Source organism: Ictalurus furcatus, chromosome 21 (assembly GCF_023375685.1).
Source record: "Ictalurus furcatus strain D&B chromosome 21, Billie_1.0, whole genome shotgun sequence".
NCBI lineage: Eukaryota > Metazoa > Chordata > Actinopteri > Siluriformes > Ictaluridae > Ictalurus > Ictalurus furcatus.
Window position 1 is genome coordinate 2,231,515 of NC_071275.1, and position 27,933 is coordinate 2,259,447.

Genomic DNA, 27,933 nt, shown 5'->3' on the forward strand with positions numbered 1-27,933 from the left:
AGTTACTCTCCCGAAAGGAAAGAGACGGCGTTTAAAAAAAACCGAAACCTCGTTAATCACCTCCTCTCCAGATCGGACCTATAAATCACATGAAACGCAGCATGGTTTGTTAACCATCGTAAACTCCCATTTGCAATCACATGTGCAGTACACTGCCTAATGTGAAAATGAATCCTACACCAAGCAGAGCAAGCAGCTTCATCATGACACAGCGTTTTCATAAACGAAGCGCCCTGGAGCTCACAAGCACATGCTGTGTGCAAAAGATATATATATATATTTTTTTTTTAAAAACATGGCACAATCACAATTTTTCGCGATGCGATCTGCAGCTCGAGTGAGGTCAAGCTCTGTTTAAATAAGCCACAGCTTATTTCTGCAGCCAGTGCCTGATGGGCCGAGTGTAAACAGAAGGAATTCTGGAGAACTGCCCTGTGGGAAAAAACACACACTATCCCTACATGACCCTACAGGTACAGTAGACCTGCGTCATATCTGCCATGAAGCACAGGAAACAGCGGAGCCTAAGAGTCAAAGGGCTGTCTGTATCTGGAATGGAAGACGTATTTTATTACAGATAGTGACGTGAACTGTTCTGCAGGGACCGAGTGTGCGCTCTCGTATGCCTAGCACTTCTTTCCATCTTAAAATGTCTTCAGCAGTCTTCTGGATGCGTATTAAAAAGGGGAAAATCGGTGGATTTCAGGAGGTTTTATGCTGGTTCCTTCTCCGACTCCACAGCCGACTGTAAATCTACAGAGACACGTTTAGTCAAAGACATTTACCCACTCACTCAGACTGCTCCTCGAGCTCTCATTCACCGCGTACTACGGTATACAGAGCAGGGCAAAGAGCAGCAGAGGGTCCCGCTGGGGTGTGTCCCCACCTCCCAGCTCATGGACCCACTGTAGCCATGACCAGGTTAGAGCGTGGTAGCTAGCCTTATATTACAGCAAGCTAGTTTGCTATACTTGTGTATTAATCATATCATTAAACTGAATACAGACTAAAAACGACTTCCTCGTCTAAGAAGTGTTCGAAATGTCGCGCGTCGTTCTTGCCCTGTCAATAATGATGATTAAAAAAAAAAAACAGTTGTTGTTTCAGCTATGAGGTTATTCCGTCCTCACATTGCACCTACAAGGTGTAACTCGAGCCTGGCTAGCATCTTAATTTCCCATCAACCACACGGTGCAGACTGGGGACTTATAGGATGGCTGTGTGCCAAAGTTTTCCCTTTGTGTTGTCAGTTTCTCCACACCTGCAGGGTATTATTCTACCACCCTGGGCCCCCACCTCCCACGTTTGTAGGAGGAAATGTACCAGAAAATCAGAAGTAATCCAGGTTCACCTGGTACGGCATTACTGCCTGTCGCACCTCCTCTGCTGCCCATAGGATTACCTGACTCATCCTTGAGACTTGCCAACGTGCCTAACGCAACCAAAGCCATACAGGCCTCCACAATGTCTAAAGCTGGAGGAAGCCCCACTGGCACATTAATACATACAGTGCCACGGGTTAAGATTTCCACCTCTTACACCGAATACCAGTCTGGCACGTTTGCCTAAAACGACCAGAACCATTTAGACCTGTGACGAGCCCCACTGCCAACGTTAATATAGAGCGTTTGATACACTATATAGCAATTTTAGCATGTATTCAGGGAACGGATTTTGGGTGAGACAGGCTTCCATGCATTAATTTTATAGCTTCAGTGCAAAACTAAAGAAGCAAAAGTCAAATATTCAATCATATATGTCTTGGCTGGTCAACTACATTTGGTAAAAATGTTAAATAAATAACTAATAGTACAAATTTGACTTAAGTAAACAATCGCCTTTACTCTGACCGAAACGTACGCATGATTTCACGCAAATGCTGCCATTAATCGGAACAAGCGCGTTAATACTCATTCATCTGAAAGAGCCGCTGAGAGATTGGTCGGGATGCTTCAAGCAAATGAAAGATTTTATGCCTGAGGGCTTGTTTGCACAATTGCATGCATCTGCAGCATGGGTATTAATAATAACCGTTACAATGGTCTCCACCAAAATGATTCAACGGCTAGAGAAAAGAATACAGAAATGACCCGAAATACATCGCTCGACGTTCTCACACTATCCAGGATTCAAGGCAGGGACGTAGAATAGCCATCCGCAGGTAGTTATGTGTCACATGGTAGTTGTGTGTGAGTTGCTCATGCATTTCAGATGGATGTCGGACAGCAGTAGAAATGGTGTTCGTACAAATCGGTTATTTAAATAAAAAAAAAAAAACAACAAAAAAAAACAAAAGAGAGAGAGACACAGAGACACAGTCTACAGCCTAATCATCTTCCTGTATTAATAATGTTGCCATAAAATCCATTTCCTTCCTTCCTTCCATCCATCCATCCATCCACTTTCTGTACCGCTTATCCTTACTGTGTCTCGGGGAACCTGGAACCTATCCCAGGGTTTATGGTGCACAAGGCAGGGTACACCCTGCACGGGGTGCCAATCCATCATAGGGCACATTCACACGCCCATTCATACCCTACGGACATTTTTAGGACTCGCCAATCAGCCTATCGTACGAGTCTTTGGACTCGGGGAGGAAACCTGAGTACCTGGAGGAAACCCCGAAGCACAGGGAGAACATTCAAACTCCACACACACACACACACACACACACACACACACACACACACAGGGCCACGGCGGGAATCGAACCCCCGACCCTGGAGACGTTTGGCAAACACACTAACCACTAAGCTGCCGCGCACCCCTCCGAAAAATACATCTGCGATGCTGAAAAAGATTCAAACATTAATAATTGGGCCTTATATTATAAATCCTGATCTACTTTTCTTACAGTATGATGTATTGATATCGCAGTGGTTCAGTTTATCGTCAATACAAACTGAATGTATTAAAATGCAATATTTGCGTCGATAACGTCTTGTGAAGCCTGTGTAGGGATATTTCTTATATCCCTGCGATCTACCTTCCTGTAGGTTGGATCTTCAACCAAAATCTAACACCTGTTTTAGTTGATCAAGAACTTAAGGCAACGATTAGACGGTCAGGTGGGCACGATTATGTTTGGAGCTAAAGTCTTCAGAAAGGTAAGATCTTCAGGAACAGGGTTGTTATTATTACTAGACGTTTTATTTATAGGCGCCTCACTTGACACTCAATGACATCTGAGAAATACAATAAAACAATCAACCTTAACAACAATAATCATATTACAGCCTGGACAGACTGGATACAAGCATAAAAGCGATCACGTAAAAGCCTGCCTAAAAAGATGTGGCTTAAGACGAGATTTCAAAACAAGACGACTTTCACGGTTTCACACATCCTGTGGAAAGAAGTTCCATAAATAAGGAGCTGCATGACTAAAGGCTCGGGACGCCGTCGAAGAAGTGCGAGTTCGAGGGGAAACAAGCGTGAGGGTCGGTGTCCACTGCTTTAGAGGATCGGCTCATGCCTGCTTTCTAACAATGCGATAAATCCCACCATCACGTGACTATCTTTCCCAAGTACAGTTCTCACCAGGTCAGTGCTCGTTCCGAACGACAAGCACTCTTTCCGATGGGGCATCGTTCCCAAGCGGATCCCTTTCTTTAGGATAGTCTTGCATCTTCAGGATGCCGTAATCGATCATCTCGTGCACGTCTGCATCTAGCAAGCTGTTGAGGCCGTGCTGCTTAGGAGGTCCATCTCCACACCAGGGTCTAAACCCCGCAAGCCAAACGTACTGCGTCAGTACCGTCATCACTGCGCAGTCGGTGCAGGGGCTGTCTGAGGGAACTGAGCACATAGCTCGTGCCAGTTGTCGGTTTCCAGGAGATTCAGAAACTGGTTGCATGACTGTGGGTCTTGCAGCACGATTCTGTTAAGCACTTGCTGTATCTTAAAAGGCATCGGTTATGTGGAGGGAATATCAACTCCAGGCCCAGAGCTGCGTATGAGCAGAAATCCAACCGACTTCTTAGACTAAACCGAAAACAGTGCATGGTATGACTCTACTCCAACCCCATGCCGCATGCACGTTGCAGCATCCAGCTTACATCATGGTATAGTGCAATATACCAATATATTGAAGGAGTAGTGTGAGGGCTGGGAGAAGGTCTGGAGAACTGAGGGGCTGGGTAGAAGGAGTGGGGAAGGCTGAGAGAAAAGTATGGGAGAAGGTCTGTAAGCAGGACTGTAGGCTAGAGAGAGAAAAAGCTTGTTCTGTGAGACGTTGGCTGACCTGGGCCTTTGTTGGGAGGCGGTGGGAAGCGCTGCCTCGGCCACACATTCTGAATGCTAAGCAGCACTGCTATTGTGTAAGGAGAGCAGCAGCAGCCGCATGGACTGGCCGTCGCTCTGGTAACCAGTAGAAATACTCTACCTTGCTCTCTCTCTCACTCTCTCGCTCTCTCTCACACACACACACACACACACACACACACACACACACACACACACACACACACACACACACAAAAGCACTCTGCTTAGCATCATCATCAAAGTAACACATGGTCTCACTCCTCGGAGAACAGAAAAGGCAGGAAAAGAAGGAAAGACGCAATGACAGTCCTTCCCAGGAGAATGAAGAACAACGGCCTCGCGTATATCCATGAGCAATCAAGAGTTTTAACAATGAGCAGATTTTTTTCAGTAATTAACTCAGCATACGTATTTAGAATTAGAAGGTATGAGGGTTTCCCGCCCCCCATCAGTGTGTGCTGGCCCAGTGGAAATGAACAGAAAAACTGGACTTACAAAGCTCTAAATGCAAGACAATCGAAGATTTAAACGCCCGTCATACGTAAAACGTATTCCGAGCTAGTGTTACTTTATCTATCTATCTATTAGGGCGATGTACTGATTAAAAAAAAACAAACCAAACAAACATCAGACTGATAATGCTGAAAAGTAGACTCAAGTTTGGGGTTAAATGCAGTGAAGCTCACATTCGAACACGCAAGATGCCAAAACACACCGCGGCCAAAAGTATGTGGACACCGGACCATTACATCCCTATGTACGCGTTGAACGTCCCATTCGAAAATCAACGGGCATCTATACGGAGATTTTAGAGCACGGCTGTGGGGATGCGTGTTCATTCGGCCACAAGAGCACTGATGTTCGTGAAGAGGCCTGGGCTGCAGTCACCGCTCCAGTTCATCCCAAATGTGCTCAGTGGGCTTGAGGTCAGGGCTCTGTGCAGGCCACACAAGTTCTTCCACTCCAACCCTGGCTGGCGAACCATGTCATCATAGCGCTCACTTTGTACACAGAGGTATAAAGACACGCTGGAACACGTTTGGGCTCCGAAGTACCGGTGGAGGGAAATCTTAATTCTACAGCAAACAAAGCCATCCTATACAATTGTGTGCTTCCATCTTTGTGGAAACAATTTAGGGAAGGCCCACATACAGGTGTCCACAAAATTTGGCAATGTAGTGTACGTCAAAGCCTAGACATAATGACAGTTCTATAGCTTAGCAGTTACAGGTTAAAAGCCTTGCCCAAAGGTTACATAGTGTCTTTCTGACAGTCCTTTCTAGTCACTAGTTTTCTAAATGCTTCTTGTTAACGCCCACATGAAGACGAGGAAGCCTTTGAATGTTAAACGTTTGATGTTAGAGTTAATGTTTCCGACTGTACGGCGCTATGACAGTTGGGTCTGTGAAAGAGGGAGCTGCTATTACAATAGTGGTACAAATTGATACCACTTCATGGTAACGCAAATGCTGAAGGCAGTACAAATATAACTGTACAAAATTTAAAAAAAAAAAAAACAACTCACAATGGCCACAGTTTCAAAAAACCACCACCTCTCTAAACTCCCGTCACCGCCTGCAAAACAAGCAGAAAGTCAGTCTGCTTCTGGGATGGATCATAGTGAAACTAAATTATTGCTCAATAAACTTGACCAAGCAAGTTGGCTACAAATGAACATAAGCATGTGCTATTAATAATTTATATCAAACCTCTAGGGAAAGCAACGAGTCTGTTCACTGTATGGTACGGACATGAACATCCCTGACGTGTGGATCTGCTTGAAAGAATGAAAGCTGTCTATGAACATGCTGGCTAGAACTCAACCACATGACATCATCAGAAACTTGAGATCAAAAAAAAAAAAAAAAGGGGGGGGAGAACTGGCACTTAAGCAGGGGATCTGGTGGTCCTTACACAGAAAAAGGTCTTTCATTCCTCCATGAAATTTACAATATAATACTCCTACAGCATGTGCATTTCATGGTCACTCACTATTAATAAGAAAAAGTAACTACACACAACTTTAGTCAACCTGAACTGCCAAATGAGGTTGTTTTAGGGTGCGGCTCGAAAAACAAAACAAAAAACAAACTACTCTTGTCCAGGGGCCAGTGCGCCAGCCCTCATGGTGGAAGACCGACAGAGTCCCAGTCCTGTGTTTTGACTTCCTTAAATACATTTTCCCTCCAATAACCAGAGCCAGCAAATCCACTCATCCTGCTTCATGCGGCAGACTGTAAGAACAACAGGAGACGTTCAAACTTGTCCTAAATTGGGTCAAACGTTAACCCTGAAGGTACACAAAGTGAGAGCGATGAAAACTGAGACTAGTATGAAATAAATCCTTAAAATGATACACCATCTGCTGATTTGAAAAATTCGCACCCAAAAGGCATTTTAAACGAGCAGATGAACCAAACACTGTGTTGTAAGTAAAGGATTAACAGTAGAACAGCGGCGCGTTGGCTGAACGTGCGCCGTGATGACGTCACACGACACGTCTTTAACCAAATCGCAGGAAAATCTACGGTAATCTTGAAAAATTCCAACCTCCTCCGGATCTTGCGGAGTTTGCTCGACTTTGCGTTCATTTCTGCGATGGTGAAATGACAAAATCCTGTAGGGACTGAAAAGTGGGATCAGGTGCATGCTAAAAAAAAAAAAATGTATACAGACCACAGTGATGGTAGCGGTGCCGAGACGAGCGTCCCAGGGTCACAGCTCCAGGGTTCGATCCCGTACTTCTTGTCCTGGTAAAATTTCTTTGCATGCTCTCATCTCCTTTCCTCCCACTTCTCCAGTTTCCTTCCAGCTCTCAAAAAAACATGCAGGTAGGCGGACTGACGTCTCGAACTTAAGCCCCTAAGTGTGAATGAGTGTGCCCCTGAAACGGACCGACATCCTGTCCAGACCGTATTCCCACGTCAAACCCAAATGTTCCCAGGATGGGATCCACATACGATGCTGAACAGGATAAACCGGTTACTTAAGATGAATGAATGAATAAATAAATACCAGCTATGTTGCTTTGGCCACAAATCAACTACAAGCTTTCCACTTCCGGTCTGTGGTTCATGCTGGGACGGGACTGGTCAGCACACAGGGGCCCACACACTGTTTACACACACACACACACACACACACACACACACACACACACACACACACACACGGGTGTTCTTAAGGTTTTAACTGGACTGAAATCCACTGACTTTATAATACACACGTAATAGATAGCGTCCCTTCAGGGTCACGTGATAGCCGGTCTCAAATGGCGCTCTGAGCAGGCGACACCTGCGCCAAACGAGGGGGAAACCCGCAAACCTTTATATCCATTTAACCCTGACAACCTCCCCGCCATCACACATTACATTTTACTCAATGAACCTGATAGGAAAGCCGGACGTAGCGGCTTTTCGTGTAGAAGTGTGTACACTGAGGCGTTTCTGTTTTCTCTCCCTGAGCTGCCCGGTGTCTCTCTCTCTCTCTCTCTCACACACACACACACACACACACATTCACACACAAAGCCCGAGTTGTCAAATATGACGAACAAAAGCGCCAGGCGGAATTGTAAGCAAACCAGCCCGTGAGAGAAAAAACAAATAAATAAATAAAAATAATAACCCACCACACAGCCCAACCCCATCAAACACATCCACACGAGCAGAATTCCAACCGCTAAACTAGCAACTGTGATTAGCATCCTCACGCGCTAATCTCTCTCAGAGAGGAATCCCTGCGAGTTAGCTAGCCACAGCGGCTGTTAATCATAACAAACATCCAGACCGAGCGCTCTCCGGGCTCTCCGTCGGTTTGTGGCGGAGTCAAACGCCGGTTAGAGAAAGGATACTGAGGTACCGGCATGGTGGGAGGTTGAGGACCGGCCGTAACTCCCGGTGGTACAGACACAGGGGGAACCCGCAGCTGGCTCGGTCCCGTTACAGCGGCTGCGTTCGGTGCTGAACTCATGGCGGTGCTAAACTGAAGAAAAGAAAAGAAAAGAAAACAATACGCGGCTAAAATACTGACACAGCGCAGCTATCTACCGCACATAGGCGCGTATCTTCTCCTTAGTAGGCCGTAGGAAACTTCACGCCATGGACTAGGAGTATTTCACTACTGGTGCGAAAAAAAGCCATTTTCGGTGCAGTCGCTTTTTTTCTTGGGGTTGCTGTACGTGCCGCTGTTCATAGGGACAGGAGCGTTAAAGTGGGGGGGGGGGTTCAGCACCCAACTCTCCTCCGCCCTGGATCTTCACTGACCCCGCTAATAAAATCCTGTACTTCAAATCTCTCCCAGCTGCTTTTATTCAGTTCTTCGCTTCATTTTGAAAGTAATACCTCATTCACGTCGGAGAGTTATCTCAACATGGCGTTGAAGCGGCCGCCTCGAGCAGTCCGGTAGTACAGACGATTCGGGAAGCGTCGGCAGATTTCGGAAAGGTTCGTGCTTTACCTCAGGCGCCTCGCTTGCTGAGATTCCTCACATGCCACAACAAAATGTCCAGCCGGGTCCTTTGGTCCTACATCTGTTACATTCCGGGCTGCAAGCGACTGAATGGCTTTACACAAAGCATCCGCACAGCCAGTGTAGTCTCTTTTATTTCCAAAACAAGCAGAGGGGAAGAAAGGGGCGTGAACCGTCACCGACAACACAGAAAATACGGGATAGACTTTATAGCAGTAATTTTGTTCGTTCTATCTGCCCAATCAATCAACCAATCAAGGTAAACGTTGACGTGTTTTAAAATACAATAAATGTCCACTCGGTCCAAATGATCAACAATACTATGCTTTGGAAATCTTTTGTAATGTTATTCACAAATTATGTGCATGCAGCGGCATCTAGCGGTGATGCTCGGACACTACAACAAGCCAGCCATAGTGTGGTGTCTAAAATAACACTGTCAAATTTGAGCTTAGTGTGTACTACTTACTACACGAGCACAAAAATGTTCAGTGGGATGGATTCGGGAAATATATGTCAGTATTCATGGATCAGTATTCAGTTTAAATGGATCCCTAATGAGCAAGACGGAGGCGGTGGTGGAAAGGGAAAAACTCCCCGAGACCACAAGGGCGAGAGCGGACTGGAGAGGAACCAGACTCAAAAGCAAACGCATCATCATTTTGGTGACACAAGATGATGTGATTATAAATCATTTGTCTTTTATGACTGTATGGTGAACAAAGATTGTTAGGTGTGCTCTTGTCCTGTAATGGTTTAAATGTAAGCAGGGACTCCAGCAAGACTAGCTATGACAGCATATCTTAAAAGGAGAGCCAGATAGTAACACAGACATAAGGGCACCTGGGACTTAGTTCAGGCAGCCACTCCACCGTCAACAAAACTGAGAGAACGAGTGAGGTGGATGGGTTTGTGATGGGTTTTCTATGCCTTCAGATTTCTACCTTTACCTAAAAAAACCCTTCAGTAAATACATAGGTTTTAGTATAACCCAGACGTTAACATTGAGACAGTGTCTGAGTCCTGAACACTAATTGGAAGACTGTTGCTTAACTGTGGGGCTTATGCTTCTGCTGGTTTCTTGGACCAGAGAAGAATATTACATGACTGGAAATCAATCAAACCACCATCAGTTTCACTCTGGCTCAGCGATGTGAGGTTTTTTTTGTTTGTTTTTTTTGAAATTGAAGAAAATGAAATATTCACGTAGAGGATCCACTAAACATTTATTATTCAGTATGGAACCCCATGATTTTATACTTTGAAAAGTGCATAACTCTTCCCCCAAATCTCAAATTCTCAAAGTAGAATCAGAAGACCTATGTTTATGGGACAATCAGACACAATGGGCTAACAATAGCACTAATTATTTCCTCACTGTCAATATTATCTGCATCTTCAGAAAATATTTATTTATTTATTTCCCTCGAGTATTCGTTCTGGGCGGTGGGTGGGGGGAAGGAAAATTGGAAAACCAATAGAGTAATATTGTTTACCAGCAGATATCGTATAATGCATCTTTTTCAGCTCTTTCAGCAATAAAAGATCCTGGGAGAAAAGACTCATCTGAAAGAGCTCCTGTTGCATTTCAAGCAAGGACATGCTGCATACAGTTATAAAGGAATCAGAATGAGACTGAAGCCTCTTTTTTTTTTTGTAAGGGAAATGCTCAGATCTCTGCATTGCAACACATCTAAACCATTTGGATAAAACTTTATTGTAATCACATTATCACATTGCATTAAGGCAAGAAAATCCATTACACTCTGTATTCACATTTGACATCTGTATCATATGAACACTGGTCATATTAATGGACCCTTAATGTCTGCAGTTTCAGAAGTCACATTTGAAGAGCAGCAAATATTTCCCATCATGTCAAACAAAGCTCTACATTCATTCATTCATTCATTCATTCATTCATTCATTCATTCATTCACCAAGCCCAGGTAAACAACACTTCCTACAGCAGGCCATACATAATCCACAAAAAAAAACCCAACATGTTTTAAGTATTGCACAATACATACATCATGTTCCAAAAAAAAAAAAAAAAACCCCCAAAAAACCAATATCATGGCATATAAAAGCAAAATGGAGAATCAGAGTGTAAAAAAAAAATGGATAACAAAAATGAGATCAATAATCAGAGCAATGGAAAAATACCATGCTTTGTACTCTGTAGTCATTGTCAAATTGTAAATATATGTGGATCGCACTGATCAAGTCACTGAGCGGAGATTTACTAGAACATCTTGCACAAGTAGACATGCTTTAAAAAATCTAGTTACTGCTACAAGATTACTGGATCCTGACGCTAGGAAATAATTAGGGAAGAGGCGCTCTGGGGTAAGATGCAACACTGCACTGAAATGATGGCATCTTTAACCTAATCACAACACATTTATTGAGAGGCCGTGCTTTTGTCTAAGGCTTATGTTTCATCTGGATGAAGGCATTCCTTAGATTTATTTACCTGCTATGTTTTTGAGCCAATTATCTCTCTCTCTCTCTCTTTTTTTTTTTTTTAAATCCATGGACAATAGTGACTGATTGAATTATTACTTGTATATTAAATGTTTTTGTGATGATGAGGGATTTGTCCAGAAGGTAAGTAATTTGTTTGTTTTTTTTGAGATGGTCAAATATTTTAAGGCCATGAAATGGAACCATTCCAACCCGAGGTCCTACAAAAACTTGAAGAGCAAGGGCAATAGAATTAGATTTCATAAGAACCAAGTCAAAGAAAAGCTACAACTACTAATCCTGCTATTTCATCGAGCATTAAGAATAAGCTTTTATTTAAGTCATGCACATTCTTACAAATTACCAAGTGGCATCATAAGACCATAATTTAAATGAATATAAATTGGTTGAAGCACTTGAGTATATCGTTCCTGGTTATTTCCCCTTAGTACTTTATGTTGATTTAGAGGTCATCATCATCTCTAAATGTTTTAACTTCACTGAGAATGGTAATTTTGTTTAAGGTGGGCGACTTCATTCATCTTTCCCCTACTACATTTATTGTTATTATTGTTGTTCATTCATATCAATTCAATACAGTTTGTGTTGTTTCCCTCAAATGTCATATATATATATATATATATATATATATATATATATATATATATATATATATAAATGACATTGCATATTTTCAAAACTAGAGTCAGGGAATTATCAAGTGTGTGTTATCAAGTTTGATCAGGGAAAATGCTAACCCAGGGGTGTCAAACATATGGCCAGTGAGCTAGGTTAATCCCAATAAAAGGTTCTAATCTGGCCCAACAAATTAATTTAGAATACCCGTTTTAAATCTAAATGGTCCTGTGGACCATAATTAAACTGAAACTTTTGAAAAAGCTAATTGCCGTTTTTCCACTAGGGGGCAAAATAGAACAATAAACGAATCTACTGACAAAATGTGCTAATAATATGCCTTTTTAATTTTTTTAATTATTTATTTAAAGCAAGCTAAAAACTTGACATATAATCCCAATTAGGTCCTTTTCATTTGCATGTTGTAGCATTACAAATTGTGGAACAGATTTTGGTGGTGGTGATGGTAGGGGTGGGGGGGTGAATACTTATGCAATACACTATGGTTCTAAAAAAAAAAATTGGGAATAATTAGAATTTGCTTTCTTGGTAATGAAATGCAAACTGAACCCACTCCTGTTCATGGTAATAAACTACATTCAATAACATTGTATGACACATGGCATGATTCAGTGACCAAACTGTGAAATATACAACATTGTAACACAAGAAGAACAGAAATAATCTCCTCTTAAAATATAATAGCATATAAAAAAATAAAGGCGCATATATTTACAACCCCAGTTCTTTCTCCCATGTTAAACATACAGTAGTCTTTCCAGTGTAAGAGATTTTCTTGAGTCCCAATGAGAATACAATAGAGCCCTATTTTAAAACACATTTAAATACAAGTCCTCTGGGCTTTGCGAGAGAGCAAAGCACAGGTTCCTGGGATGCATCAAACTGTGGTAATGGGATCACCAGAGTTCACACTTGCGCTTAGGGTTCATTGGCGAATCCTCCTTACAGCCGAAGTGTTTGGAGAACTCATGGGAGTTGGAGATGGTGCCAATGACTCTGAAGCGTGAGGGGCTGTGGGGGTCGGTGATTACACCCTCGTGAGAGCTTTCAGGGGTCCGCACTGAGCACCACACCTTCACCAAGAGGAGAATAAAAATGCTTACCCCAATAATAACACACATAAAAGAGGTTTTATTTTTCACCGAGTGCTAGGCTGGACCATGCCGGATCACAAACTAATTATGAATTAACACCCAACAACAACAACAAAAATATTGGGGGGAAAAAAAACCAAACCAACCTGGGCAAAACTAACAAAGAACAGCTGATGATTAGTCATTCCCAGAGCGGGCAGCGTAGCCTCCTCCCCATTCTTCTGTATCCAGTTCACATACGCCTGCAACACAAGACAGCATTCAATACCATACTTTAGTTTAAAAAAAAAACAAAAACAAAACAATAAATAATAAACTTGTTTTTATTGCTTTCTCACTCTTGTTTAGTTTGACACACTGCTATTATTTCTTTCCGGAATAGAATTCCCAAACCATCTCCGAGAAACTGTGCTAATCTAGGAGCAGCTTTTGTGACTTGGCAGGACTTCAACAGGCAGAAGCTGCTAGGAGATGTTTTGTCAATACCAGGCCTGCTCTGTAACCTCTGACTTTTTGCCTGGTGGAAAGAATGAGACGTGGTGAAGGGTGACCCATTCCGAGCCACCTGTTGTGTTTTCAAGGCTTTGCGAGAGAGACGCTCCGTTTTCTACTCCAGATTTTCCAGCTTGTGGGTGCTGATTGGGAAGGACATGTGGAAGGGAATAGCGCTCATGCCACACTCTGGGTTGTTATGGAGAGTAAATGCTGACCTGCTTGTTCTTTTTTTTAAACTATAAAAGCATGATTGAAACTCACAACTTGAATTGGAATCATTTTAATTTGGGTTGTGAATGACTGTAAAACCCAGTTCCACCCCCTGGCTCTGATCTTTTTGTATGTAGACAGGTGATTAGATCTTATAAGCATAGTTTTATGGACAGAGGGACGTTCCAACACCAATACTTCTACTGAGAAATACTTAAAAAAAAAAAAAAAAATTACGGCAGCGGATCTACACAAACCTTGTAAGCTGCATTGAGGCCGCCGTTATCAGCGATGTTCTCGCCAAGAGTGTTCGCGCCATTGAGCGGTTCGTTGTTGATGCTGTAGTTGCTGTACTGCTCAACCAAACACTGGGTTTGCTGCTTAAATGTCTTCACTGATGTGTCCTTCCACCAGGAGCGCAAGTTACCATCCTTATCATATTCTCTTCCTAGGAGCAGAACACACCATTGCATAGACATACATCCATATTAAACCCTGAAATATTGATAAGTGATTGGTTGTTTTAATATCTTACGCATAAAATTGGTATTATTTACTGACATAATGCTATTTCATTGGACTTTTAATGTTGGGCAACCACTAGCGGGAAACCAAACATAATGACCTGTAACTGTTTATTTTGGCTAGAACGGAAAGGCAGACAGACACAGAGTTTTGTTTACAGGGAAAACAAAGTGAATTGTATGCAATGCGAGATTGGAGTACTTTAATCTAGCAACAGTGAACCTTAGGGGACTGGACATCACAATGGATAATGACCAGATTCAGCCGTTAATAAATGAAACTGTGAACTGATGGAAAATACCAGGGAACAATTCTTAGCAGTCTAAAAAGCTACGAAAATATGTTTCAAATTGAATCAAATTCGCAACCCCTTAAATTCATGAACAGCCCATTGTCAAAAAATCATCAAAGTTGAATCAAGTTCAAGCTAGAATATACCGTAAATGACCCTGTTGTTTATACATGACTAAAGCTACTGTTCATTCACAACTTGAAATGCCAAGGGGAATCGTTTTCGCACGGACTTCTTATATGACGTTACGTTACTAGCAAGCCTTTCTTAGCCAGCTCCAGATCTGGCTGTGACCTACAGCATAATTCCATAAGAACAAAAACTACAGCGTGTCTTAAAAGTACTGCAAACTGTTTACCCTGATCATCAAATGCATGAGTCAGCTCATGACCCATAACGACGCCAATGCCACCGAAATTCAGGGCTCTAGAAAAGCAAATAGTAAAGATTTTCTCATTCATAGCACGGTTTATCATTTTATACATTGGCACCAGTAGTAAAGTGATGACTTAGGGGGAGGTGTGTGAGGCTTTTACTTTGGCCAGGCATGACTGTAGAAGGGGGCTTGAAGGATACCAGCAGGAAGTACCATCTCATTCTTGGTGGGGTTGTAATAGGCATTGACTGTAGGTGGGGTCATACTCCATCTGTATTAGAGGAGGAAGAAGCACGTTTCAGCAGAGCTCTAGTAAGCAGAGAGTAAGAGAGAGGATAAGCAGAAGATGTAGCGAGTGTGTGAGTAGGGCAGCAGCTTACTGATCTTTGTTCGGGGCTTTCCTCAGCTGGTCAGCTGTGACCCGGCCAGAGAAGTTGTAGTACTGCATGACATTCTGGAAGTATAAGTCTGGAACGACTTCAAACTAACACAGAACGACGACATTAAATAAAACACTGGTGCTTGAAAGTTTGTGAACCCTGCATAATTTCTATATTCCTGCATAAATATAGCCTAAAACATAATAAGATTTTCACACAAGTCCTAAAAGTAGATGAAGAGAACCCAATTAAACAAACGAGACCAAAATTATTATACTTGTTCATTTATTTATTGCAGAAAATGATCGACTATTACATATCTGTGAAGCTTTGCTTTCAGTATCCGGTGTGACCCTCTTGTGCAGCAATAACTGTAACTAAGCGTTTCCGGTAACTGTTGATCAGTCCTGCGCATCGGCTTGGAGGAGTTTCAGCCCGTTCCTCAGTACAGAACAGCTTCAACTCTGGGATGTTGGCGTGTTTCCTCAAATTAACTGATTACTTCAGGTCCTTCCACAACATTTCTTTTGGATTAAGATCAGGACTTTGACTCGGCCATTCCAAAACATTCACTTTATTCTTCTTTAACCGTTCTCTGGTAGAACAACTTGTGTGTTTAGGATGCTTGTCTCGCAGGTTCTTATGCTGGAATGCAGTGTTTTCCTTTCTCCAAACATAACCCTTCTCATTTAAACCAAAAAATCTATTTTGGTCTAATCCATCCACAAAATATTTTTCCACTTGATCTTTAGCAAACTGCAGATGGGCAACAATGTTCTTTTTGGAGAGCCGTGGTTGTCTCCTTGCAACCCTGCCATGCACACCATTGTTCTTCGGCGTTTTTCTGATGGTGGACTCATGAACATTAACACTAGCCAATGTGAGAAAGTTGCTTAGAAGCTACCCGGCACCTTTATGACCCTGAAGACTATTACACGTCTTGCCCTCGGAGTGATCTTTGTTGGTCTCCACTCCTGGGGAAGGTTACAATGGTCTTTAATTTCCTCCATTTGTACACAATCTGTCTGACTGTGGACTCCAAACTATTTAGAGATGGTTTTGTAACCTTTTCCTGATGAGAAACAACGACTCTTTTTCTGAAGTCGTCAGAGATCTCCTTTGTTCGTGCCATGACACACTTCCACAAACATGTGTTGTGATGATCAGACTTTGATAGAGCCCTGTTCTTTAAATAAAATAGGGTGCTCACTCAATTAAACAATTAAACAAATGAGGTTTCAAATCAGGTTCATCATCCCATTGACTGAAAACACCTGACTCTAACTTCACCTTCTAATTAAACTGCTAATCCTAGAGGTTCACATACTTTTCCCACTCACAGATATGTAATATTGGATCATTTTCCTCAATAAATAAGTGACCGAGTATAATACTTTTTCTCATCTGTTTCTCATTTGTCTACTTTTAGGACGAAAATCTGATGATGCTTTGGGTCATATTTATTCTAATAATATAGAAAATTTTAACTTTCAAGCACCACTGTACATTTTACACTGTACTGACTTTAACCGTGGCATGGTTATTGGTACCACGTGTTTTGAGTATTTCAGATACTGCTTATCTCACAACAGACTCTAGAGTTTACACAGAATGGTGTGGGGGGGACATTGTGTGTGTATGTATAGGTTCTACAGGCTGAAACACCTTGTAGATGAGAGAGATCAGAGGAGAATGATTAGACTGATCTGAGCTGACAGGAAGTCTATAGGAACTCAAATAATCACTCAGAAAGCACAACACATCAAACTTTGAGGTGGATGGGCTACAACAGAAGAATACCACATCAGGTTCCACTCCCGTCAGCCAAGAAGAAGATTCCGAGGCGACCATGTGCACAGACTCACTGAAACTGGAATGGAACCTGATGTGGTCCTCTGTTGTGTAGCCTCTCCATCTCAAGGTTCGATGTTTTGTGCATGCTGAGATGCATTTCTGCTCGCCACAGTTGTAAAGAGTGATTATTCAAGTTACTATATCCTTCCTGGCAGCTCAAACCAATCTGGCCATTTTCCTCTGACCTCTCTTATCAACAAGGCGTTTCCATCCACGGAACTGTCGCTCTCTCCACGTTTTTTGTTTTTCTAGAGACTGTTGTGTATGAAAATCCCAGGAGATCATCAGTTTCTGGAAAACTCAAACTAGCCCATCTGGCACCAACAACCATGCAACGGTTAAAGTCACTGTGTTTCATGTTTTCATGCTACATTTGACACTGACAAGGCCCGAATCAGCTAAATGGTCTGGTTTAAGACGATATAATTAACCAAAAGGAAGATTATATGTTGCATCTTTTGAAATACTGCATTACAATAATGATGTTATTCTGTACTTACTTCATTGAACACTTTGTCTAGCTCCTTGGGATCCATGATGAACTTTGGGTAGCCTATCATATTGTATATCGCATCCGCCTGGAAGAAAAGAACAATAAACTGTCACTTATATATGTATATATATATATATATATATATATATATATATATATATATATATATATATATTATATATATATATATATATATATATATATATATATATATATATATATATATATATATATTATATATATATATTATATATATATATATATATATATATATATATATATATATATATATATATATATATATATATATATATATATATATATATTAGTGGGGGAAATAAGTGTTTTTAGGGAGATGTGCAGTGACATTTCTTCTCCAAACATGGTGTGTAGTAGAACAGCCGAAAAGTTCAATTTTGCTCTCGTCTGACCAGACTACACTCTCCCAGTATTTCATAGTCTTGACCAGATGAGTTGTAGCAAACTTTAAACGAGCTTCAACATGCCTTTTCTTTAGTAATGGAGTCTTGCGGGGTGAGCGTGAGCAGTGGAGTGCATTGCGTATTGTTTTCTCTGTCACGATGGTACCTGCTGCCTCCAAGTGTTTCTGGAGCTCTTTCCGCGTGGTCCTTGGCTCTTGGGCTACTCTTCTGATTATTCTCCTGACTCCTTGGTCAGAAATCTTGCGAGGAGCTCCTGATGACAGAGTGATGTTGCTTCCACTTGTGGATAATGACCCCAATGGTGCTTACTGGAGGATTCAGAAGTTTTAAAATACGTCTGTACCTGATTCCATCAATATGTTTCTCAACAATAATGTTGTGAAGGTCTTGGGAGAGCTCTTTGCTTTTACCCATCATGAGATGTTTCTTGTGTGACACCTTGGTAACGAAAATCCTTTTCATAGACCATCAATTTACTAACCTAGCTGATATTACCCGGGTGAGGGGTATAATTACTTACAGATTTCAGCTGGTTCCTTGCCTTTCCTTGTCTTGGAGAACTGCTTTTTCTTAGCGTGTTCAATGCTTTTTTCCCGTGTCATTCCACTTTATTACACATAACTTTATTTATGGACTTGAATGTTGTGAATTCTTTATATTTCCAGATTTCTTGAGTTAATACTGATGTCTATCAGATATATATATATATATATAGATATATTTCATTTTAGCCTGCTAGCCTGTTGCTAATCATGACTTTAACAAAGTGCCAAACTTTTTCAAATCAGGGTCTTTCTAATAAACACTAAAAACACTGACCATTCTACTAAATACTGAACATCTACTAAACACTGATTGGTCAGAAGGTGTGGAATAATTTCCTAGAACAGCACATCTCCGACAATCTGCAAGTCAACTCACAGGTTTATATTAATGTGTTTGTTTTATTTCACTTTTATACTAACAACCAAAAGTGTGTGATAGTGGAGATGAAGTTTTCTGTGAAGAGACAGCCCAGAAGTCCACACTGAAAGCTGTGATTTCTCTTCATTTAAAATAAGAAATAAACAAAAGATTATTTTTTTTTAAGAATTTTTAAAATATTTTAAAACAAAGAAAGTAAAAGTTCAATATCTTGAATATTTAATATACAATATTATTTAACATTCAAGATTCTGGACTATTTCTGGGGCCCTATTAAAATGTAAGCAAAGTTGTGATATTGACCATGTTAACTGCTTTGTATAAAAAATAAATAAATAAATAAATAAATAAACAAACAAAGGAAGATTTTCCTCATTCCTAATCTCTTTATTGAAGCATGTGTTCAGATGACACTCTGATAGATCTGATCTAAAATGGATCGCAAGGTTTTACACACACTTGCCATCTCGAGTGCACTCGGTCATTAAAGCAAAAAGGGAACGTACCAAATACTGACGCTCTGAAATTCATCTAAATATTTCAAAAAATTCTATTTTTCACTGAAGTTGTTGTCGGTAATATTTGTAAAAAGAACATTTTTGTATTAAATTAGAAAAAGAATGCAAAATAGAAGCATTTCCGTAGTACTCTAGTACTAGTACTCTCAGTCATTTGGACCCCACTGTATACATCACATTTAAATTATTTTATGTACAGGTGCACAGGATGGTCAATTGGTTGAACCAAACGTGCTTTTTTTTGTTTTGTTTTGGAGAACAGTAGATGGCCTGAAGTAACCTGCCTCTCACCTTCTCTTTGGCTGCCTTTTTGGTTTCGCCATCCATCCAGCTCACGTGTTTCAAGCTGTCCTCAAAGGCCCATTTGATTTCTGAGACCATATTTTCAGCCTGATATACACACAAGGGAGAGGTTAGTGTGTTCAGCCTCACTGCTGTATTAGAGAATGCACAATAGGGTATACTCACAAAGGCCTTGCTGTCTTCAGCGAAGGTGGCTTTGACAAATAGAGCCCCCAGGGCGAAGCCTAGCGCGCTATCTGTGTCACTGACGCACAGTTTCCAGCGAGGAGTGCAGCTCTGAAACATAACAGACAAAAATAAATGCAATTTAATATTGAAAAGCGTTGTCTATTACCTCAGAATGACTAAGAGGGAACAGTGGGTTCTCTTCTGGCCCTGATCACTCACAATGAAGCGCTGCTTCAGGCGTTTTCAATCCTTAACAAAGAAAGAAATGGATCCTTACATCCTGGTTAAGCATTCAATCAAACTGAAAGCCCCACTTATTGCAGGATGGATATACTTTAAAAGATGTGATCTGGGATCTTTGTATATGATCTTTTTGACAAGTCGCAACATTTTTTTTAATTTCTGGTAGCTGTCAAAATGTTCAGAGGAAGAATTCTAGCCTCTATGGTGCCACAAGCTCTGTAAATGGGAGGGGGGAAAACATACAAAATGCCGTGAACCTCCGACATTCAACCAATTATGAAAGAGAGACATTTCACCTTGTGTGTTAATCTGTTGTCTGCCAGTCAAGTCAGCTTGAGGTGCTGTATTTGGTTGGATTTTGATTTTCACAATAGGTAGGGTTTAGCTAACTTTGAACGAAATCACTGACTGCATCTCTCAACTCAGCAGCATTTATAAACAGGCTGTTCATGGTGCGTAAACTGTATCTCGATAAGGTTATTTTGTCTTTATCTTTCTGAAGAGACCATGAATCCCTGTCTGTTAATTTTATAGGCCAGTAAGAACCCTGTCGCTTCCTTTTCCCTTTGTGGGTATGACATTTACAATCCAAGTGAAGGACAGCAAACAGTAAACAAGTGAAGAGTTGGGGAAAGAAATCACTTATATATATATATATATATATATAGCAAGTCACATGGGAGTGGCCCAACAATATAATGTGTCCAAATCTCATTATTCTGGTCATCTAATGAACATGCCTGAACATGAATAATTGGGTCGACTTTAACGACGTGTGACTTGCACGGTTATGGCAACAATGGAATGGAAGCACAATTCTTTTAATCTCTGTCTTGCTCTTTCCTCCTTCCCATCACACCCACTCGAGTGCAAACACCCCTACGTCAACCACAGCTCACAGAATCATAGCTTGTTATTTCAGCCTGAACCTCGAGGAAGATGAGGTCGGGAGAACAGGATCTCTGCCTAATAAGACACTGACCAGGCTGAGCCTGTACAGCCCACATCAACGCAGTGCATAGGGATTCTACACTAAACGCAAGCCTAGAAAGTTTTCCATAGTCACACAAGCTATTTAAAAAAAAAAAAATTCAATAAATAAAAATAAAATAGCTCAGCTCTGTACCCTTCTTCTATTTACATACTTTGCAAGACATGGAGTATTTAAGCTTTCCAATTTCCTCCTCTTTTAATGAGCCGTGTGAAAGCGTGATGGACAATTTGAATAACATCCTTCATGAGCTCAGCTTCAGCTGCTAATTGCTGTCCTTACCATTACAGCAGGCTAATGTGTTCCGACTCCTATAACTGGCAGTAACTCCTTTACTGCGATTTAATACACCCATTACTCTGTGACGTTTAAAATGCTTATTTATTTCAAACACACACACCAATTTAGAGGACATTCTGTGAAACTTCAACTTTCATATTAATGAAGAAAGCAGTAAAAAAAAAAAAAAAAAAAAAAAAAAAAAAAAAAAAAAATCACAAATAAGACTAGGAGTTCCATTTAAACAAAAGAAATGGCACCCTGTAAAAGGATAACAGTTAGTGTGTGTGTGTATGGTAGCTGAGGTTCTGCAATGGACGTGCATTACTGGAAGGTTTAGCACACACCACACTTACGAGGTTCTCTTTCAAAATTTAGCCATCATGTTGTTCTTTTCATCTCTCTGTGAGCTTTGCCTTTTATAAGTTTTGTGGGTGTCACTAAATGCAAATCATCTGTGCCGTGAACACTCTTGATCATTTATGGGTGACTTGCATTTATCGACATAAAAATGCGACTATGACTTCTGTACATCTGGAAGTCATTTTTAGTTCAGAACTTTACCCAAATATTGCGATTTCTTGTATAAGATCAGTCTGTAGGACTACTTCTCCAAGTGTTGATCTTTGATCACTGACCTTCTTGACACCATACATGACTTCAAGAAAACGCTGCTCAGCATCCTGGAACTTCTGGTCCAGTATGGAGACCATCTTCCTCACCACTTTCATGATCATGTAGTTATTCAGTGTGCTGCATTCACACAGAAAGATCGGCTCAGCCATTTGTGCAAACTTAATAATGAGACCGAGGTGAGGTCTACAATGTCACACACAAAGTTGTGGGTCCAGGCTACGAATGAGACCTTTTAATATTTGGCTGTTTATAATCGTTCGTGTATTCGGTTTCGGCTGAATGGCGACGAGCTACCTCTTATCGGTGTTGCTAATGAGCTGTGAAACTTTCTGGAGGTACTCCGTTGCATAGAGCACCACAGGCTCAGAGTCATTAAGAGCGACTGGAGCAAACACCGCTTTGAGAAAAGGCATCCAGTCAACCGCAGGAGCCAGTCTCTAAGGGGGAAAACACACACACATTAATATTAACACCACACAAACAAATAGATTTGAACCTTTCTATTCTCAAGCCACAGTGTGACTCACTGCCAAATCTTTAGCCTGAATCCTATGGTAGATGTGCTCCTCATCCCTTCTCTCCTCCTGAGGAACCGTAATGTTGGCCAGAGCGGTTTCAAACTGTACAATCTCCTGCATCAGAGTGCGAGATGTCTCCTCTGAGCCACCCAACAGGACGCCCAGCTCTACTAGGAAGTTCAGATATGCGTGGAGATACTACAGGGATTAGAAGCAAGTGTTTGCCCGTGACATTCAGTTAGACCTTTGAGAAATGAAAGTCTTAGAATAAGAATATGTAAGTTACAGCACAGTTTTACAAAAAATGGTTCCAAATGATCTTCCGCTGGTATATATAACTTTCTTCAATAGAGGCCATAACTGTTAAAAACAGCATTTTCTACGACAGTCGGACAATGAGAAATGTCTTCATAGCGTATGTAAGGAACAAAACCAGTTATATTCCAAGCGCTTTACTGAATTCGTATGCATGTTGTAGTATCAATATTAGATTTTCTTTTCTCTGTTTATTCTTCTAGATACCTTGACATTGGCAGTTTTGTTTAGATAGTACTCCCGAGATGGCAAGCCCAGTCCAGACTGATCAACCTGTAGGAAAGACCAAGTTTAATATTTTGTCTTTAACCAGCATTTCCCCTGATCCTGAATTTAAGCAAGAGAAATGAAATGACAATTAGCCCAATACATTATTCATAAATCACACCATAAAACACAATGATTTCAAATCAGCAGCAAAGAACTCTGTAGTTAAACGACTTGGAAAGTAGTGAAGACGGCTGTGCACCTGGATGATGTTGCTGCTGGAGTTCTTGGAGTCTGTGCTGACAAACACAGTGAAGAAAGGGGAGGTGCGGTAGATGGCGGACACGGTGCGCAAAACCTCCTGGAAGTTGTTTTTGTCCCAGGGGCCAGTCAAGGCCCAGCCTCCTGTCTGAAAAAAAAAAAAATAAAAAAATGAAATGGCTCAGTTGAAAATGAATGACAGGAACAGGCGGGTATACGCAGAAGAGTGTGAAGCTCATTATACTACATTTAGTCCAATATCGTTTGTTCTTTGTTCACCTTTAGTGGTGTAGACGCTGGTGTCTACAGTCTGACTATTGTGCAAACATTAGCTTTTTTATATATATATATATATAAAAAATAGCCAAGATATAAACAAAAGCTGCATGTCATCTTTCAAAGTAAAAAGTGATCTATCCGCATATGAAACTTGAGCTTTCTCTGTCTCACTGAACAGCAGTGTCTCCTCAGGACTTGTTTACAGCCTGCCGGATCCCTGACGTAGTGTTGTCCAGTATTTTGGACATCACAAAATAATGACATCACCTAAATCATTTTACCATAAAAAAAAAAAAATTAAAAAATAAAAATCATGCTTCAACATTGCAACAATAAAATACAGCTGGTGGGTAGCAAGGACAGTTATATCATAGATGATTCATTTATTGTTTTAATGAAACATTGTAAAATCATGATCTATTTTGGTACATGTCTGTCCTTTCATTCAAGAGAGTAGTCATTGGTGTGCAGTGCTTAAATTTTGGGACAGTAAGACTTAAATTTAATTAGTTAAAAAAAAAATTAAAAAGAAGGACAAAACAGGAAATGACCCTATTTTGCCTTGTGAACAATCTGGTATCAAAGCTGCGTAGCTTGTGGGGGAGAGGTGGGGGTTTCAGATTTCAGGAAATTTTACTGGGTGTTGGTTAACAGAGCACACATACAGTGCAGATGATTATATACTCGTGTCAAATAACATTGTCTTGCATACTAACTGTGCTGCAATGATGTTCATAGACCAGGGGTGTCCAATCTTATCCGGAAAGGGCCGGTGTGGGTACAGGTTTTCATTCCAACTAAGCAGAAGCCACACCTGAGTCTATTGAAAGCCAAGATCAACCGATGAAACAGGTGTGCCTCCTGCTTGATTGGAATGACTGGCCCTTTGCGGATAAGAGTCATAGACCTTCAACAAAGTCATCAGTAAAAGTACGATTCCATATTTAACTGACAATTTATTGGCTACTGGCTATTACAAAGTTTTATTGCCTACGCAGGTAAGAAATATGATTAACCAATCAGAATAATCCATTTTCCCTGTTTGTGGTTGAAGGCTACTAGCTAGCTAGCTACACTCGGAGCTCAGGTATATCGAGGTAACAGTACTGGGGAGGAGAAAAATAATGGATGATCTGGTTTTATTATTATTATTGTTATTATTATTATTATTAGTAGTAGTAGTAGTAGTAGTAGTAGATTTTAGCATTTGTTTTTTTTCCTCCCAGAGTAAGTGTATCTTATTAACACAATACATGTAAACATTGGGTGATGACAGGTTGTGCCTTATGTTATTTAAATAACACATTTGTGCTATCACCACTCCTACTACTGTCTGACATCCACCTAAAATGCATGAGTGCATCATACTTCAATATCATTATAACTGTACAGATCACACAGTGATTTTATTTTGTATATTTCCTCATTCCTGGGTCTAGGGTTAGGTTATCCATCCATCCATCCATCCATCCATCCATCTTCTATACCGCTTATCCTTTTCAGGGTCACGGGGAAACCTGGAACCTATCCCAGGGAGCATGGGGCACAAGGCGGGGTACACCCTGGACAGGGTGCCAATCCATCACAGGGCACAATCACATACACACTCACACACCCATTCATACACTACGGACACTCTGGACATGCCAGTAGGGTTAGGTTAATTGACCTGAATAAAAGAAGAAACATTTTAAAATTATGGGGCCGGATGAAGATACAGTAAAAGTTCACCTGGTTGATGAGCTCCTGTAAGGGGCGGGCTCCCAGCTCCTCAATCTTGATTTCATTCATGCAGGCTTTGTAGTATTTCAGGGCCTTCTGTTGAGCTTTACTCAGGCCCTGCTGACCTTTGGTCTCTATATGGAAACATCAAGATAATTATTTTATTCATGCAGTGCACATGTACAAACTAGAATAAAAAAAAAAAACAAAAACGTCCTCCAGGATAAAACCATACAAGACAAAGCATGAACTGTGTACACCCAGCTACATAAAGTGTGAACACACACACACAATATATTTTATATATAATATATATATATATATATATATATATATATATATATATATATATATATATATATATAAATAAAATATACATATATACCTTTCAATAATTTCTTTGAACTGTTCTTTTTCTGGGGCGACATACATCTTTACTAAATAACAAAAAGAAGAATTTGGTTCACAAGTTTGAATTTATTTGGGGTTTTCTGTAGTCAACACAAGGTCAAAATTATACATACAGGGTCAAAAATATACATGCAGCACACCTAACATTTATTTGAATGTCCCTTAGCAAGTTTCACCTCAAGCAGATGCTTTTGCTAGCCATCCACCAGCTTCTGGCAGAATTCTGGTTGGATATTTGACCACACTTCTTGGCAGAATTGGTAAAGTTCAGTGACGTTTGTTGGTTTCTTGGCCCTGACTCGACATTTAAGCACAGTCCACAAATTTTCGATAGTGTTGAGATCAGGACTTTGGGAAGGCCATTCCAAAAGCTTCATGTTGGCCTGCTTTATCCATCCCACAACCAGCTGTGATGTGTGTCTGGGGTCATTGTCCTGTTGGAACACGCAGTTGTGTCCAAGCTTCAACCGTCTGGCTAATGGTTTGAGATTATGCTGAATAATTCAAAGGAAGTCCTCCTTCTTCATTATTCCATCCACTATGTGCAATGCACCAGTTCCACTGGCAGCAAAACAGCCCCAGAGCATAACGCTACCACCACCGTGCTTAACAGCTGGTACGATGTTCTTTACTCCTCCAAACATACCTCTGGTCATCGTGACCAAACAACACAGCCGCAAACTTTAGACAGGCTTGAAGGTGTCGATTTTGGAGAGGGGGCTTCTTTCTTGGATGGCAGCCTTTCAGTCCATGGCGATGTAAAACTCGCTGACTGTAGACAGTGACACTGATGTTCCAGCTGCTTCCAGTTCATGGCAGGCCTGTGCCTTGGTGGTTCCTGGGTTTTTCCTGACCATCTGAACCAATTTCCTCTCAGCCGAGGGTGACAGTTTGGGTCTTCTTCCAGACCTTGGCAAAGTGCCTACACTTCCCAATAACAATACAAAAATATACATATAGACAATAAGTGTTTGTATGTATATTTTTGACCCTGTACGTATAATTTTGGTCCTGTGTCGGTACAGAAACCCCAAACTGAATTAAAACTCGTGAACCGAAATCTTGTTGTTTTTTTTAAAAAAACATTATTATTAAAAGATGTATGCTGTAAAGTCACTCTGCCCCAGAAAAAGAAAAGTTCAAAGAAATTATTTAAAGCCCAATACTGCCATGACAGTATGAGTACACGATGAGTGTATGTGAACTATGTGTATTTTATTATATATTACACACACACACACAGTTGCAATCAAAATGATTCAACCCCATTGCAAATCAGGTTTATTGTCAAAATTGACAGACTTTCAGCTGTCTGCAACGAACACATCAAACAGAAGCGATTGAAATAGTTCAACACGACCAACGCTTCAAGTGGTTTCCCCAAAATTCAACTGAAAATGCAACTTATAAAACATTTGTACTGTATTTTATTCACACGTAAGCATCGAATTCAGAGTTAATTGCTGTTAGTTGTTGTCATATCTCAAAAGATGACCACCGACGCTTATATAATCTTACACAATCTTTAAAAAAAACCAAAAACCTTTCTTTTAATGTAATTCAACACAATTCTATTTGTTTCATATAACCGAAATAAACAGTTCTTGGTAGTGGACTGACCTAGTAAATTCTTCATGACCGCCATGTTGTGCTCCCAGAGATTGCTGAAGGTATCCCATCGTGATTTGCCTTCTGGTAGTGGATTTTTCTTCATCCAGCCCCCACACGCATAGCTGTAAAAGTCATTACATGGGTCCACTGAGCGGTCCAGAGCTCCCATTACAGCCGCCGCTACACTCACACACGGTTGAGTCAGACACAGCCCTGGGTGTGCTGAGGAACAAACAGTAAAGAAAAAAAAATATATATAGAACGTATTATTTATATATTAAACTATTAATATTTAAATCCAGTGTGTTACTCTGATATTTTTGTTAGTTGTCCAAGCAATAATGGCTATTTAGTCCAGTCTTTGCCTAGTTCAGACTAATATCAAATTATATTCAGGCTTCATAAATGTTTCCCCCGCAAGCTGACAGTAAGGAACCCGAACAAGAAAATCATACTTCAGTATGCTGTAAGGATGTACACGTGAATAAATGCATTTCTTAACATACTAAACAGTGCCTCAAGGATT

General features: G+C 40.7%; 2 protein-coding genes across 7 annotated transcripts in view; both read right to left on the reverse strand.

Annotated features, from left to right (window-relative positions):
• Positions 1–8,903, reverse strand: part of eif4g3a (eukaryotic translation initiation factor 4 gamma, 3a) — a 67,920-nt gene extending 59,017 nt beyond the window's left edge. For all 4 annotated transcript variants that reach the window (XM_053653283.1, XM_053653282.1, XM_053653281.1 and 1 more), the window contains exon 1: positions 8,120–8,903. In XM_053653283.1, the coding sequence (XP_053509258.1) occupies positions 8,120–8,238 (119 nt within the window). In that variant the 5' untranslated portion in view covers positions 8,239–8,903. The remainder of the gene's footprint in view (positions 1–8,119) is intronic.
• Positions 8,904–10,433: 1,530 nt separating this feature from the next.
• Positions 10,434–27,933, reverse strand: part of ece1 (endothelin converting enzyme 1) — a 43,382-nt gene continuing 25,882 nt past the window's right edge. For 2 of the 3 annotated variants that reach the window (XM_053653286.1, XM_053653284.1), the window contains 15 exons: positions 27,417–27,629; positions 25,395–25,519; positions 23,386–23,532; positions 23,124–23,189; positions 22,611–22,799; positions 22,378–22,520; positions 22,086–22,200; positions 19,755–20,042; positions 17,586–17,663; positions 15,232–15,335; positions 15,012–15,122; positions 14,834–14,901; positions 13,916–14,106; positions 13,100–13,195; positions 10,434–12,932 (listed from right to left, as the gene is read on the reverse strand). In XM_053653286.1, the coding sequence (XP_053509261.1) occupies positions 12,756–12,932; positions 13,100–13,195; positions 13,916–14,106; positions 14,834–14,901; positions 15,012–15,122; positions 15,232–15,335; positions 17,586–17,663; positions 19,755–20,042; positions 22,086–22,200; positions 22,378–22,520; positions 22,611–22,799; positions 23,124–23,189; positions 23,386–23,532; positions 25,395–25,519; positions 27,417–27,629 (2,111 nt within the window). In that variant the 3' untranslated portion in view covers positions 10,434–12,755. The remainder of the gene's footprint in view (positions 12,933–13,099; positions 13,196–13,915; positions 14,107–14,833; positions 14,902–15,011; positions 15,123–15,231; positions 15,336–17,585; positions 17,664–19,754; positions 20,043–22,085; positions 22,201–22,377; positions 22,521–22,610; positions 22,800–23,123; positions 23,190–23,385; positions 23,533–25,394; positions 25,520–27,416; positions 27,630–27,933) is intronic. The other variant, XM_053653287.1, reaches the window with a different exon arrangement.